General features: G+C 35.7%; 1 protein-coding gene across 2 annotated transcripts in view; it reads right to left on the bottom strand.

Annotated features, from left to right (window-relative positions):
- The window catches only part of grap2a (GRB2 related adaptor protein 2a), a 25,139-nt gene extending 9,698 nt beyond the window's left edge, over positions 1-15,441 (bottom strand). The window contains exons 1-4 of one of the 2 annotated variants that reach the window (XM_024271337.2): positions 14,474-15,441; positions 3,080-3,229; positions 2,919-3,010; positions 2,717-2,836 (exon numbers count right to left, since the gene is read on the bottom strand). In XM_024271337.2, coding sequence (XP_024127105.1) covers positions 2,717-2,836; positions 2,919-3,010; positions 3,080-3,157 — 290 coding nt within the window. In that variant the 5' untranslated portion in view covers positions 3,158-3,229; positions 14,474-15,441. The remainder of the gene's footprint in view (positions 1-2,716; positions 2,837-2,918; positions 3,011-3,079; positions 3,230-14,473) is intronic. The other variant, XM_024271336.2, reaches the window with a different exon arrangement.
- Positions 15,442-16,538: the final 1,097 nt, after the last annotated feature.

Below are 16,538 nucleotides of genomic sequence, written 5' to 3'. Positions count from 1 at the left end.
GTGAGTTCACATATAATTTTCTAAACGTCACTGTCGAGCTTCTTTCTTGGTCGTACGGACCGGAGGAGGCCGAGTTAGAATATACAGCGCTAATGCTAATGCTAGCTTTCATCTCAGAGACATAAACACAGCAGAGAACAGTATTTAGGGAAGGAGCTGCGGCCCAAAACTTTAACCTGCCACAACATTTACAGCTATTATCATTGTGTTTTGAATCTCAACAGTTTGGCAGGTGTATCTGATGTTAGGATCCATGTTCTTATGTTTAAGAAATGTTTCTTGTATCAGCTAAGAAACAATCCTGTGAATTTTAATATAGCAAGAAGCCAACGGTTCCGCCCCAACCGATCCATTCCACTTTTCAATGTACCAGTTGATTGGTAGAAAGTGATGACAACATTAGAAAGCACCAATATAGCTAACGTTTCCAACATTAGCATTCAGGTTTTTGGGGTTTCCTGTGTACTCTTAGGTCACTTGTCTTTTGAAAATGCCTGCAAACAACTGCAAGGCCGGGTCTGGGGTGGAACTGCAACCCTTCCTCGCCATCTTTGGCGGCGGCGTGACACAAGGTGAGTTAAATGTGCCCTAACGGTCTACACCACGTGAATACAAACCGTTCAGTGGAAACAAGACTTAAATGAGTGCATTGACTGGACCGTACCGTACTAGTCCTTACCGGACCGGACCACCTTGCCTTTGGTCTGTATTCAGACTGCCGTCAACCGGACATTTCCATCTTGGACTAAAGCTTGTAAACAAAACAACGTGACTAAAAATCTCTTTATTGTAAATAAGCGTTGTAATCCTTGTCTGAATAGTTCACTTATTCAAACTTCATATTTCTGTGATCCACTCTGAACGTCTGTATCAACGTCAGGTTCAACACGTCTTACTTCTGCTTTAGTACAGTGGAGGCATGCTGCATCACGGTTACTGAGGAGACGACAGCTAAGAAGATACTCTGATAAGAGTTTATGACACATAGGTCGTTGAGAAAACAGTGAGAATGTTTATCAGGTCGTTTTAATCAGCCTGCGTTCCTCCCACCACATTTCAACGAGTTGCTGAGTCTCATCGTTCCAACAAATAAACAGTTGGAGCCTTTTTCTGTCTGATAAAACAACTAGAAAAAGGGACTAGATTAAACTTAAGGGTTGGTTCTTTCGTACTCTGTATATATCATGTGACCACCGGCTATAGTGGCCATTTTGGCCCATTTGTTCAACTCAGAGAATGGACTGTATTCAGACTGAGAAATCTCAGAGCGAACCGAAGTTCAGTCCGAGTGGAAACGAATAGAGACGAGCTGGTTCCAGACCAGGGTCCACTTGGCTGTTTTTAGATTAAAAATCTGTTCTGGATTGTTGGAGGAAACAAACTCTAGCTCACTTTAAGCGAATAAAATGTGTCCAGTCTGAATCCAGACTATAAGAGACTCAAACTCCTGCTTCAGAAAGAAAAAAAAACAATTATTCTGTAGCCATGAGCCATTCATTTATTACATCCAGCTTATAAATATTTACAATAATTGAATTATAAGTGTAATATTTCTATTTTATAACTTTTAAAAGAAGCACATACAAGTTTCTTTCAAAATAAAATACGTCCTGTCAGTCAGGATCCTCCAGTTTCAGTAGATTTACCTGCAATGTTACTTTACGTTACTTTAAACTTATTATAATAGTAAAGCTTTTACCATCGTTTTGCTTTTGTGTAGTTTGCAGGACTGGTAAAGCACACATGGACTCTTAATTTAGTGTCAGCATTGGTTAAAAAAAGCTTATTTTAGTAATATAAGATAATCTCAGTTTAAAAATCTAAACATAAATGCAAAAAAAAATCATTATTTACTCTATTTATTAGCCTCAGACTCCTGAACTAGATACTAATAGACGATCTTTTTAGATACATTTACACATTGTTTTCCTCACCCATCTCTTCCATTCATTCTCAGTAAGTAAACTTGGTTCAAACTAAACAACCTACAAAATACAGGAACAAAAAATTCTGAGAATGAAAAAAACCTCTGGTTACAGTAAAGTAAGTGAACCCCGCCACACACACGCACACACACACACACACATCTCTGTCGCTCGATCAGTAGAAGAGTAGAGGCGGAGATGATTCAGACTTTTTCTGTCAGACCAAACCTCAAATCTGACAGCAAATTTATAGGAATATGTTTGAATTGAAACAGACATTAAACATCAAATTCATTTGTGGAGAGAGTTCTAAAAAAAAAAAAAAAAGCCTCAAATAAAGAAAAAAAGTCATTTTACAGGAAATTCTTGAGTTTGTTTTCAGTTCCGGCGACCTTTATTCCACCCTTTATATTAGTCATATCAATCAGTGATATCAACATTTCTTCTGGTGTTTGTTTTAACACTAAAGTGAAGTAAACGCTCAGAATTCTATGAAAAAAAAAAACATTTGTCACTTTTTTGACCCCGACAGGTTTAAATCCAGACGAGAAATCATAAATCCTCAATACATCTGTCATTCAGCAGGTTTTTTATGTTTCTAAACAAGATTTTTAAAGGAAACTGAAGAAATCAAACCTAAATGTGAACCATTCAGGTTTGCATCCAAAATGTTCATTTGTGGTGGTGTTTGCAGACAAACCCGGAGTCTTCCCTCTCGTGGGAATCCTAATTTTTCTGCAGAGGAACGCAGACTCAGCAGCTTCTAAGGAACAACCACCAGCGCCACCTACTTGACGGAGATGGAGAAGTCTCCGGGAGAAGTCTGGCAGCCTCGGATCACGAAGTCTCCCACGTCTCTGTGCCTCAGGATCTCTTCTGCGCCGCTGCGGCTGGTGTTCTCCTGGAACCACCTGAGGGAAGACGCCTGCAGGTTATCGCATGCAAACAGCTGCAGCCGACTCAAGCTCTCGCAGCGCATGTCAAAGCTCTCACGCTGGAAGCTGAATCTCGATGTAGTTCTTTGGAATGAATCCTTCCTGTCCGTTGATCTCCGCCTTGCACCACTCCTCTTCAAAGCTTATGATCTGTCACAAACACAGATTTTAAGTCCAGAGAAGCTGGGCGAGGACTTCAGGCTCCAGAGCAGCACCGACCTTCAGGATGTCGCCCTTCCTGAAGCTCAGCTCGTCGTCCGCCGTGGCAGAGAACTCATACTTCCCTCTGGCTTCCATCAGGATCAGGAAAGGCTGGAAAGCTTCAGAAAGAGGCCGAGCAGAGCGCTCATACGAGGAGTCCTCTTCTCTCTGCAGAAAGGAAGAGCAAACCCTCGTCACGCCTGCTGCCACGGATCCGACAGAAACTCGTCTGCGTTTTTCTAGAAGAAAACGATGAAGAGCACAGACGGCTTCTGCAACACAGACGGCGCTTTTCCGGGTTCGAATGCACCAAAACATGAGAGCTGAAACTGCTAGAAACCACAAAGCTGAGCAGATCGTCACATCAGTTCTCTCTGATCTACAGGAAAGAGCGTTTTTCTGAATTCAAGCTGCTGAAGCGACACTTTGTCACACGGAGTCCTCTCAGCCAGCCGGGGATCCTGGGAGCCTCATGGATACGGGTTTTAAAGGATCCGGACACAAGGAAACGGGCGCTGTCTGACAGTAAACTGAAGTTTGAATTAAAAAAATTCATCTTTGATTTTTCTGTAAAAAGTTGCATTTTTTAAAAAGTCATTTTTGATTTGATGTTTCTGCAAAAAAATAAGTTAAACAGAAAAAGAAATCACGTTTGACTTGATTTTTCTGCAAAAATTACATTCCATTTTTGTAAAAGTCATATTTGACTTAATTATTCTGATTAACGTTAGGTTTAAATTTAAAAAAAGTCATCTTTGCTTTGATTTTTCTGCAAAAAAAATAAGTTTTATTTTTAAAAAAGTATTCTTTTACTTGATTTTTCTGTTAAAATTTAAGTTTAATTTTTAAAAAAGTCATCTTTGACTTGATTTTTCTCCAAAAAAATAAGTTTTATTTTAAAAAAAGTCATCTTTGACTTGATTTTTCTCCAAAAAAATTAAATTTGATTTAAAAAAAAATATTTTGAATCAAGTTCCTGTAAAAAGTTAAGTTTGATTTATAAAAAGTCATATTTGGTTTGACTTTTCTGCAAAAATTCAAGTTTAAATGCAAAAAAGTTGTGTTTACTTTGATATTTCTAAAAACAAAATATTTAACTAAAAAACAAAAGTCATATTTGATTTGATTTTTCTTCAAAAGCTACATTTAATTGTAAAAAGAGTTATATCGGGTTTAATTTTTAAGGAAAAAAATTGTGTTTCATATTTAAAAAAAAAAACATAATATTTGACTAAATGTTCTGCAAAAAGTTAAGCTTAACTTTAAAAAAAACATCTTTGATTTGATTTTTTAGCCAAAATAAATTAAAAAAATGAGTAAAAGTGTGTATTCTGGGCGATTATTTCACATCATGAAGCTTCATTTTCTCCATAAATCCTGTTTAATGTGGCATTTGTGAGGAGATTCTTGCACTCTAAAACATCTACAGCAACTTTATTTACCTTTTTTATCTCTTAAAAGAGGCTGTTTAGTTTTTAAACAACAAAAACTTTTTAAATTCAAAATATATTCAGATAAATCTAAACAAATTCTCCAAATTCAAAGCAAATGAAGCTTCAGAATGAACCTCATCCAAAAACTTCACAGTCTTAGCTGAAAAAAACGACAATGAAGCAGCGTCCGCTGACCTTCTGAGGATCATCAAACCTCCACATGGCGTTTTTCTGGTCCTCCTCTGAAGAAGAAGACCAAACCCTGATCTCGTGTTGGACCAGAAGTGTTCCTAACAGGCCGCAAGAAACAACTTCTTTAGAGAACCCTTATTAGTGTTTTACTTCCCCTTTAATCCTAGTCTCTCTCCATAGATGGATCTCTACAAATAATCTGTGCAGGAAGTTCTTCTACATTTATGTGGAACATTTGTTGTTTTTCTGAATTTTTGTGTTTTTCGTCTGTTTAATTATTGAACTCTCTGGTCAAAAGGTTCCCCTCCTGTGTTGGACCGACCTTCACCAAACTCTGATTGGATGAAAGCCACAGAAGCTGCTCTCAGTGAAAACTCACATCTTCAGATCTATTTTTACTCATGATGATGCCGTTTTTAGCCAAAATCTTAAAACCTGAGTCGTTTTCTAGGACATAGTTTCTGCATAGTGGCAGGAGTTCATTAGAAATTCACCTCTGAGCTGTGGGCGGGACTAGAGTAAGCCTGTCCCCTCTCCCCATCATCCCTTCGTTTACAGTCTCTCCCACTAGCTTACAGCCTCTCACAACACCGACTACTGCTGGGAAATATGACGATACATATCGTGAGGGAGACAGAAAACAGTATTTCTCTTCTATCGGTTTTATTTGTTGGTTTTTATTGCAGAACTTTTGTGCAAAAAATTGTTTTTTAACTAATAAACTTGTTGTGCACTTTGAAGAAATGTTTCTTATTTGTGATGATTCATTTGCATGTCATTTAAAAATTACAGTCAGAATAAAGTAAATAATGACATTTTTGTCAAATTTCGTTCATAGAATATCTGAAAATACACTTTATTGTGGTATATTGTGAATTATATCGTTATTGTGATATAAAATAATCAATATCTTGATATACTATTTTTTCTGCTCCTGATTCACAATTAAAAAAGTAATTTTTAATCCTAATTTTCTTTATATATCAGAGAGAACATGTTAAAAACATAATTTTCATCCGAGTGAGTCTTTAAAACCTTCACGATGAGCTAGCATCAGCGGGATCGCTCTCAGTTTAATATTACCCGTGTCCTTGACCGTCTCTATGGTCCGTTTATCCCGGTTCCGCTCAGTCATTAAGCGTGTCTGTGAGGAACTTCATTCCTCGTTTGGGATGAAGCGTGGTTCATTCATGGGGGGTTTCCATTCCCATAGCAGCAGTTCGTGACCGCCTGCAGATTGGTTCTGGTGTCAGAGGTGTGATAAGGATGTGGTGAGTTCATCACCAGAAGAGCAAAAGTCCCGCCGGCCGGCTGCGTCCTCACTGCACACGTGCAGCAGCTCTGAGGTCAGGAGTGTGAAGAGGAATTCACAGTCGATAAGATGGACCCGGCGGAACCAGAACTTCACCTAAAGGCGCTCTGAGGGTCTGCTGCAGCTTCACGAAGCATCGAGTGTATTCTAACTCAACACAAATATTTGATAACAGGAAATGACTCAGGAGAAGATTCTGATGATGAAAAAGGTACCGACCGGATATTTGGGTCAGAGATCAGCAGAAGGATGCCGGAGCGACACAAACAGGGAGAACTCTCTAAAAAGCTGCAGAATTTAAATTAGGTTTGATCAGATTTTATGAGAAGAATGTTTCAAATGTGAACCGGTCCAAACGTTCTGGAAGGTTCTAAAGTTTTGATTCTTCATTCATGTTGAGGAGTCAAACACACTTTATTTTTCTGAATTCATTTAATATTTTTCGACATTTTGTAACTTAAGTTGTCTTAAAGATTCACACAAAGAAACAAATTAAAAATCTATAATAATCACTGACAGTTTGTCAAATTTGACGCAAGGATGCTGGAGCCTATCCACTCACTGACAGTCCATCAGCTGAAGGACAGTTTAGGATCAGGCCGGTTTTTAGGGGGAAGTTTGGAGGAAAACCAACAAGAACATGCAAACAAAGGGAGGAGCCAGCTGGGATTTGAACCTTCTCACTCTGACACCAGAGCGCTAACCACTACACCACCGTGCAGCCCAGTGGGCCACATCCATGAGATGAAACTCAGTCAGGATGGTTCTAGAACATTTAATTGTTCGGTTAAAAACTTTATTCCAATGATCTACGGATTCATTTAAAGAAGTTTTAATTTTCTGGAGAAAAGACTGAAAAAGAAGAAAAAGCATCAGCTTACTTCAGCTGTTTTTTCAGGAAATTCATTCATTTGGTTTGTATTTAGTCTCTTCTTTCTCTCTTCTCAGCTCCTTTAAATGTTTGACTTTTATGGTTTTATTTGTAATTTTAGACACAATCCTCCTTTAGTCATCTTCAGTTAAAAAAAACAAACATTACAAATAGTATGTATACAGTATGTCATTAGCATGTAATGTTTCAGCTTTTTTAACCCAAATGTACGGGAGGTGAGACACGCCAACACAGCAAATGAAAATATGAGCAAACAAAAAAGGAATGCTGTAAAAAGAAAAAGAAGACTGCAAATAAAAAGAATAAAACTTGCTGCTAATAAATTAAAACGCTGCAAATAAATAAAAAAACTACGGAAAATAAAATAAAATCTGCTGCAAATAAAATAAACGCTGCAAATAAAATAAACGCTGCAAATAAAATAAAATCCGTTGCAAAAAAAAAAAAAGCTGCTCGAAATAAAATCGAATCTGCTGCAAATTAAATAAGCCGCTCCAAATAAAAGAATCAACCCTAAAAATCCTAAAAAGAAAAGTTTCTGCAAAAAATAAAATAAAATAAAAATAAAAACAGCTGCAAATTAGGGCTTAGCAAAATGGCCAAAACATAATAAAATCTCAGATTTTTTCTTTCTAAATTTAGTTTTAATCGATTTTTCTTCTCCCTGGTTTTACTTTCTTTAACAAAAATACAAATGATGGAATACGTTTAACACAAACTATTTTATCTCAACACCTCTTTTGGAATTTAGTACAACTAAACATAAGCTAAAGTGTTTGTAGAACAAAGCAGCAGGTGTTCAGTGAGGTAAAACAAGCTGAAGCTCTGAAAATGAAAGACTACAAACATTCAGAGCAGTTTTGGTGACAACAACCTTGAAACTGATTTTGTTTGAAGTCTCAACCCAGTGACCAAAATCTAATTTTTGACACACTAGCCAAGTTTGGCCCGTAGATAAAAATCTACCAGAAAAACTATTACATCATTTTGCAAAGAAAAATCAAAGGTGTTATTTAAAAAAATGATATCATACAAACAGAGATAAAGTCATGACATAATGAACATTTCAGTTTTTGTCTAAGGAACTCCTTTAGTGATTTCTAATCCGTCTTCACTCTCTACGTTTGACTTTTTCACATCTATGTAATGTTTTAGTTCATATCACAAATGAGTTGTTTCTGTTTTGTTACTGAAAGACTTCCAGACAGGTTTCAGTCCAGCTGTAAAGTCGAACCAAATCCTGCTGAGAAAACAAAGACGGATTTTAGACTGACATAAAATGCTCTTTATTCCTAATTCTGCCTCCAGGTGATTCATTTTATAGTAAATGATAACAAAACAGCTGAAAGACTTTAAAGTGTTTTGGGTTCTTGTCATGATGTCATTGACTGTAAAGAGGCAGCGGCTCTGTCATGTAACTAAGGCACTACTAATAAAGTTCAATACAAAGTGGATTCATCCCTGTTGTTATATTTATAAAACACAGTTTCTACAAATGTTCTATGATCTAAGTTTGTTTCATCTATCAGCCATGTCTTAAATAGTCTGACTGTAAACCGGTCTGTGATTACATGTAGGCGACAACCAGAACGGCTCGTTAGCATAGCATTTAGCATCGTAGCATCAGTAACGACAGCGCCGTCTCCATATCAACGCTTTCTATTGACTCTTTGTTGCTGTTAAAGTCCATCAAATTTATCCTCCAGTTCTGTCTGGATCCTGTTAAAAATCATCACGCATTCATCGGCCAAAACTAAACGCTACATGGAGGCAATTAAAAAAAGTTACGGAGGATGCTCCTCGTGGGGTCTGCGCTTGATTTGATTCTTGTTTTGTTTTTTTTTCATCCTCCCGGAAGTAGCTTCTGTTTGCTGCTGTTTTCACATCTGCACTTTGAGAGAGAACGTCGGACTGACTTTATTCCATTAATGCTCCAAACAACGGAAGAGCAGAGAGCTGGGAAAATATAACCCCAATTTTATCAAAAATAAATAATCTAAAACAATAAATTTGAAATAATCGATAAAATTAATTTATCACCCGGTTGGACTGTAAATTATAGAAATGCTGCTGCAAATAAACAAAATGCTGCAAATAAAAAATCCTGCTCCAAAAAATGCTGTAAATAAAATAAATCCTGCTGCAAAAAATGCTGTAAATAAAATAAATTCTGCTACAAAAAATGCAGCATATAAAGAAATGCTGCAAATCAAAGAAAGAAATGTTGCAAATAAAAAAAATCCTGCAAATAAAAGTCCACCATGAAAGAGGATTATCTTGGATATTTTTTTGAGAAGGAGAAACAAGAACAGGAATATAAAATTGGAAAATGAAGGAGAAAGTAAGTGAAGAAGTTCAAGGTCACTACATGTACTTGTCAATGTGTTATTCAGCTCGACTTTTTAATCCACTTCAGGTGCGTCAGGAAAAACAATCCCTATTAATCCACTTCCATCGTTTTTATTTTTTTATTTTAAGCAGCATTTCTTTTATTTGTGGTGTCTCTTGTTATTTGCTGCAATGACAGGTCTCATTTCTGTACAAATAAATGATTTCATCAATTTGTTTAGCATCTTTTAACTCATATTTTTAGCATTTTTGCTTGGAAACTAAGTTTTCTAACTCATAGCTAACCTACAAATCATTCAAGCATTCGGATGAATCTAAACCTGAGAAATAAATTTGGAATAAATCTGCACAAAGAGTTTAAAACTTAAGTTTTCTGTGGGAAAAAATGACAAGAACTGAACATTTTAAAGCAAAATCTAAAAAAAAAATAAGTGATGTGAAAACGAAGTCAGAAAGAAAAAAAGAAAGATTCCTAAAGTCTGAAGAATCGTTGCTATAACTGTCTGTCTTCAGTGAAAACATGAAATACCATCATCTAGATTTAAAAGAAACAAAACAAAAACAGAAAACCCAAAGGAAGACGCTGAAGGGTAAAAGGTGACTGAATAAAAACATTAAAGGAAACTGTTATGTTTACAGAAAACAGCCTTTTAATCTGAACTCGTCTGTCTGAAAGACTCAGATGAACGTCATGTTTTAAGATTTTCACATTTTCCTCATGGAGGACATCTCAGATAAAACTTGTATGAGGACATCTTCATTGTGAGCGGACGTGGACGAAGTACCGATTTCTTCATTTTCACCATAACTAAAAGACCATGGTCTAAACCTCAAATTTTAGGAAGAAATTGCATCATTTTCAAATCAATGAATCCTAAGACAGATCTTTGGGATTTGGAAATTGCCTCCATGTTTTCAAAATCTCCGTTTTTAAATGTTCAATAGTTTCAGGTTATTAAATTAGAGGTAACGTTTTTCAATCTGACGGTTCTGACTAAAGAAAAAACTATTTTTCACATGACGTGTATCCAGATTTTAGAAATCTAGAACTCAGTTTATAAAACAGAAATATCTGATCGGGTCTGACTTTATTCATGTTGGAGGATTTTAAGAAAAAAGTTAATTTTTAGGTCGTTTATTAGTTTAATTTAAATTTATAGAGTTTTTCCATGTTTGTTTCAATAAACGTGAATAGATTTTTTATTTTTATGTAAAGCACTTTGAGGTGTTCTGTAAAAGAAATGCAATTACTTTGAATCTATTTTAGCGGATTATAAAAGATTTCTGAAAATCACGTTCATGGAGGTCACATGACGACTTTTGACCGCGTTACGTTTCTGTGAATTCTTCTAGGAAAAGCGTGAGGTTCCGCTTGCACTTTTGGACGCCGTTCTGACCCCGTTACATGTGTTCAGTCGGCGCCGGAGCTCCTGTTGCACTCATCAGTATCTCCTATACACTCTTGGTTTTAACCACAACAGTTTCAAGACTGATTCACATTTCAGCAAATGTGCACCAACCAGGTTTCCTGCCGGTGTTGGTTTCAAATCCAAAAGTGATCAAATTATTGCAGGTTAAATTTGATGAATTTTATCCAATTAAGGAATAATTTTTTTCTCTAAAATTATCTGGAAGTTATTATTATATCATATATTTCTGTGTTTATTACCATAAACTTTCCTTTTTTATCTTAAACTGAAAACCCGTCCCCCAAATCGCTCAAATGCTGATTGGATCAGAGGACGAGCAGAGAAGATCCGTTCTCCTCCTTTTTCATCTGATCTGGAGTGCTTCGCTTCAGCGCTTGTCAGCAGTTGGTTTCCTGTGTCAAAGTTTTAACTCAGAGAGGCGAAGCATGAAGTTTCCCTCCTTCAGTGACTCACATCCATGCAGCTGCATCACTGCTTTGCACGGCATCGTGCAAAAGCTAGGGCTGCGGCAAATGACAACCCAAAGATACTGAACCGGTGAAAGGAAATATTCAAAAAGTAAACAAACTTTTTAAATTAATTTAAAGGACTGGTTTATTTCAATAAATTTCAGCAATAATAAAAAAGACACAAAAATACTGCGATATTAAATCTATTTGAGATGTGAATTCATAAATTGTAGGGGTGAGTATTAGCAAGAATCTGGCGATACGATATGTATCATGATCCATGAGTCACAATACAATACGTATCATGATTTATAAGTCACGATACGATACGTATCACAATCAGGGAGTCACGATACGTATCACGATACATGAGTCACGATACGTAACACGATACATGAGTCACGATACGGTACGTAACACGATCCACGAGTCACGATACGATACGTATCACGATCCATGAGTCACAATACGATACGTATCACAATCAGTGAGTCACGATACGATACGTAATACAATCAGTGAGTCACGATACGATACGTATCACAATCAGTGAGTCACGATACGTATCACGATACATGAGTCACGATACAATACGTAACACGATACATGAGTCACGATACGATACGTAACACGATACATGAGTCACGATACGATACGTATCACAATCAGTGAGTCACGATACGATACGTAATACAGTCAGTGAGTCACGATACGATACGTATCACGATCCATGAGTCACGATACGATACGTATCACAATCAGTGAGTCACGATACGATACGTAATACAATCAGTGAGTCACGATACGATACGTATCACGATCCATGAGTCACGATACGATACATATCACAATCAGTGAGTCACGATATGATACGTATCACGATCCATGAGTCACGATACGATACGTAATACAATCAGTGAGTCACGATACGATACGTATCACGATCCATGAGTCACGATACGTATCACGATACATGAGTCACGATACGGTACGTAACAAAATAAATAGTAAATGATGCTTTAGAGTTCAAATCCATTAAATATAATAATTCAAGTGTTTTCAATGTAAATTTACAAAAAAACTAAACTTAATTTTTCTTCTTTGTCATCCACAAAGTCCTTGTTTTATGACAGGAATTTCAGAAACAGGCTGCAGGATCTTCTATCAAAATAAAAGCTCCTTCGTTGTTTTCGTTAAAGTTTATTTGAAAATCTCTTTTATAGTTTCACACCATAAAAAGTGAAGCTTTTTCAGATTTATCAGGTCTACCGTCTAATATAAAAAAATATTAAGAAATAACTACTTTTACATCTAAATGTAGATAGTTTGACTTGAAGCTTTAAGACTAATTTTTTTTCTTTAAAATAAATATTTCAGCTTAATGCAGAATAATGCAATAGCACTTTTGAAAGATTTATTCCTAGATTTACTTTAAGACTCATTTAATAAAATAGATGTCTATGACTTTACAATAAAGTATGTTTTTACCAATTTAGTTTCACTAAATATTAAGATTTTTTTTGTGCAGATGAAAGTAAAAATATGAAATTATTTTAAGATGACGAATAAATAACAAAAGTTGTCTTTGTTTGTTAAAAATGGAAGCCAAAACTTAATACGTTTAAATAATAACTTTTTTTGAACGACTTTTACATTGTTTTATAAAGTTTTTCTCTTTTAGGACGATATGTTTGGTGTTCGGCGTGTTTAGTGCCACCATGAGGAAACTTTTGGTATTGCAGCTGAGAATTATTAACACAGCTTTTTATTTAAACAAATATTTAAAACCTTTGAAGCCCAATGAAGCAATTTTTTGTGATATTGGGCTGTATAAATAAAATTAAATTGAATCTTAAATATTTATATAATATTGTGATTATAAAACAAAACTTGAAAATCTATTGTAAATAAGTGTACAGCAGCTTAGATAATGAGTAAAAACATTTGATTGTGACAAAGTGACAAATAGGAACATAAATACTAAATAGATCTGTGGATTAGAAATGTTAAAAAAAACAGACTAAAGTGCTGACAGCCTCTAAATGTTACTAAAACTTTTTTTAAACTTCCCAAAAATGTTTAATTTTGTAGTCACTTCTTCATCTTGTTTTTGCTTTTGGACAAAAGTCATTTTGTGAAAAAAGAACCAGTCAGGAAAACATTGAAACTAGTCGTTTGAAATGAGAAAAGTACAGTAGCAGATTACTTTTTGTTGCAATAAAATAGCGTCTTAATTGATATTTTACTCGTCCAGTAACATCAGGAAGGCCCCAATAAAAAGTTCAGAGAAGTAAGAACACCAAGAATAAAAAAAGCTCTGCTTACGGTCGCTCAGTTTAAGTATTATTTTTAAATCTAAATTACAGAGCTAAATTTTCTATTAACCCTTTCATGTAAATGTTGTTATTCTGTATTTGATAGAGCTCCCTGTTTTAGTTTTCCCTTATTAAAGTAAATATTGTGTATTTTTATTCATATGAACTAAACAGCAAAAAGTGTACAACAAATATACTAGTTTTATATAAGTTCTTTCTACATTTTGTACACTAGAAGTGTTCCAGTTTTGTAGTATTCTTACTTTACTTGTACTTTTACTCCAGTATACTTAATTAAATAAACTTTTTACAAAGGGAAGCTGAAACCTGTTGGAACAAAAACATCTCCGCTCAAATGAAAAATACTTTTTACCTCAGATTTGATCAAATACTTCAGTGGTAAAGTATTTTTGTGGATCACATTCAGATAAATGAATACTGGAAGGGATTATTGACAGCAAAAAAAAGTAATCTATTACATTTTAAAAGTAACTTGCGCAACAGAGCAGTTGGAGAAGTCATTCAGCTGAAGAGAGAGTTTTCAGATGTTGAGGGTTAACCTCCAGACACTTCCTCCAAGCACGAGCGCGGCTTGATGGTGAGACAGGTGTTTCAGACAGACAGGTACACGCCGTGCAGATATTATGCTAACTAAGCTGTTTTGTTTGTTTATTTATTTGTTTGTTTTAGGGTTGTTTTTTTTTTTAGCTGATGCTCCAGCCCAGACAGGTCATGCAAGGTCAGGTCAGGTTCCTGACCTCAGGACCACACCTGACCCACATCAGGCGCCCCTGACCATGAATGTGTCAAAAGTGCAACCCGCGCGCCTTTTTTTCCTTACTCTTTTTCATGGCACTACTTCCCCAAAATGAGAGGAACAACAAGTCAATAAAAACTGCACTCGCTTCTATTGAAACTGAACATCAGCGTCAGAAAACTCTGCTTTTAAATAAAGTTACGCAAAAAATTAGTCCGCGCGCGGCTGAAAAAACCCTCGCAGAGATGACAGAAGGACCGCGGTTCTGTTCGGTTCGGCTCACCCCTCCGGACTTGGCTCCAAATCCGGCTCCGTCCTCCCCGGGTCAGACCGCAGCACAGCCGAGAAGTTAGCGGCGTCCGCGGCGCAGCATCAGAAGCCAAAAGAGGCGCGTGCGATGCTTGTCAGCGCGGCTTTGACAAGTCCCCGCGTGAGCACAACCGAAACAAATCATTCCGCTTCCGCGAACCTGTCAAAATAAAACGCAGACTGACGTTTCAGAACAGCGCCATCTACAGGTCATTTACAACTGCAAAATGCATGAATTAAATAGTTTCTTGAATTGTAGATATTTTTTGATTTTTTTAATACTTTACTAAGCATTTTTTAAAACTCAATTTGCTTTTTAAATTATGTTTTTTTTTTAATAAAACAGAGTTAAATGAGTTACAAAAGCTACTGTCTTCATAAAATTTGTGTTTGACCAGTTAGTCATTCAGAGTTAATAATTTAGTTTGGATCTTTATGATTTGCTTATCTTGGCAACCGTTCAAGATCCCTCGTTCTGTTTTCTTTTCTCCGCCATTTTTAAAGCAAACAAAAGGTAACAGCAGCAGCTATAAATTGTAAATGTTCCTCAGAAACAACAGTCACAGAAACATATTCATGCCATGCATGAAATAAAAGCTAAATTAAGGGATTGTGGAAACAGCAATATGTCAAAGTTGAATTTCCTGCTGCTTTAAATCCTGCTTTTATTTTCTTAGACTTTAAGTTTTAAATTACTTCCTGTCCGGGTTGGAGACTCATTAGAAATCGTTTGAAAGCTTTTAACCTGAAAACAGCCAGAAAATTAATTTTAAAAAGCATAAAAATATTAGATACTTGTCAGGAAACTGTTTCACATCCAGACATACGACAAATTAAAACAGTCCAAAAACAACCAGAAAACATTTGAAAAAGAAAATTATATAATTAAAAAAAAAAACGTTTTAAAAGTGTGAAAAATTGACTATTTTTAAAGTGTAGAACAGAAGTCTGCAACCTTCTTGGGTTGATTTCTCAATGACTACAACACAGTAGAAGACACAAAGTCTGACATCACTCTTTAAAAAAATAAGATACTAATTTGTATTTATGTTATCAAAACTATTATATAGATAACACTTAACCATAAAGATAAAAGTTAATTTTTATAGGGACTAAAGATGGAAATGATCCTAAAAGGCTATAATCTCATATATTTACATTTTAAATAATTTATTCATTTATGTTGTCTCTGTCCTAAATAAGCAACCAATCAATCAAACAGCCTTTTTCAAAACATAAAATAGTTTACGACTTTACATGACAGCCTTTCAAAATAAAAGACACCCTGTGTCACATGAGACCATATCAATACAACAAACGTAGTAATAATATCATGTCAGTATTGATTTAAAGGGGGAAAAAAACACTTTATTTAATCGTTTGTGGTGCATTGGAGCCAGAAAATTGTCAATCAGACCAACCAAAATGAAATCAGAACTGATTTAGTGACCCTTTTGTGTTTTTTAATAATAAAAAATCACTTAAAAATCATTTAATTTGTTCAAAAATAGAAATACTGCCCTATAATATGACTTGTAATTGATTTTCGAAAAAAAAAAAAAAAATCTGTCAAAACTTTCTGTTGTTCAACTGTTATTGGAAGAGTTAAATAAAGTTTGATTTACTTTTTTTTACTTTACTACTTGCTGTTTACTTTTTTTTAATAAAAACCTTTTATTTTTCTTATTGTAGCTCATGGATCCACTCTGTGATGACTCACTATTTTATTTTGTTGACTTTCCTGAGATGCCACAGTGTTTTACACACGTCCTTCACACCTGTTTGTGCTCTTGTAAACTTTGTTCTCACTCGTCCCGTCAGAACTTCCTGCAAAGGGAAGTTTGATTTACTCCCAGAGCATCAGGCTGAAAGCCTCCTTGAGCTGCTGTCTTTCTGCAACACCAGCAGCATGCTACAGAGTCTGAAAGTGTCTGACCTGAATCTCCAAACCGCTCACTTTCTGAGCGCTGCAGCTGCAGGTGGATACCTCACATCCGCCCCTCGCTCAGTTACTCAATACCACAAGACAAATACACACT

The sequence above is a fragment of the Oryzias melastigma genome, linkage group LG8 (assembly GCF_002922805.2).
Source record: "Oryzias melastigma strain HK-1 linkage group LG8, ASM292280v2, whole genome shotgun sequence".
Taxonomy (NCBI): Eukaryota; Metazoa; Chordata; class Actinopteri; order Beloniformes; family Adrianichthyidae; genus Oryzias; species Oryzias melastigma.
This window is presented reverse-complemented; position numbering and strand designations above follow the sequence as displayed.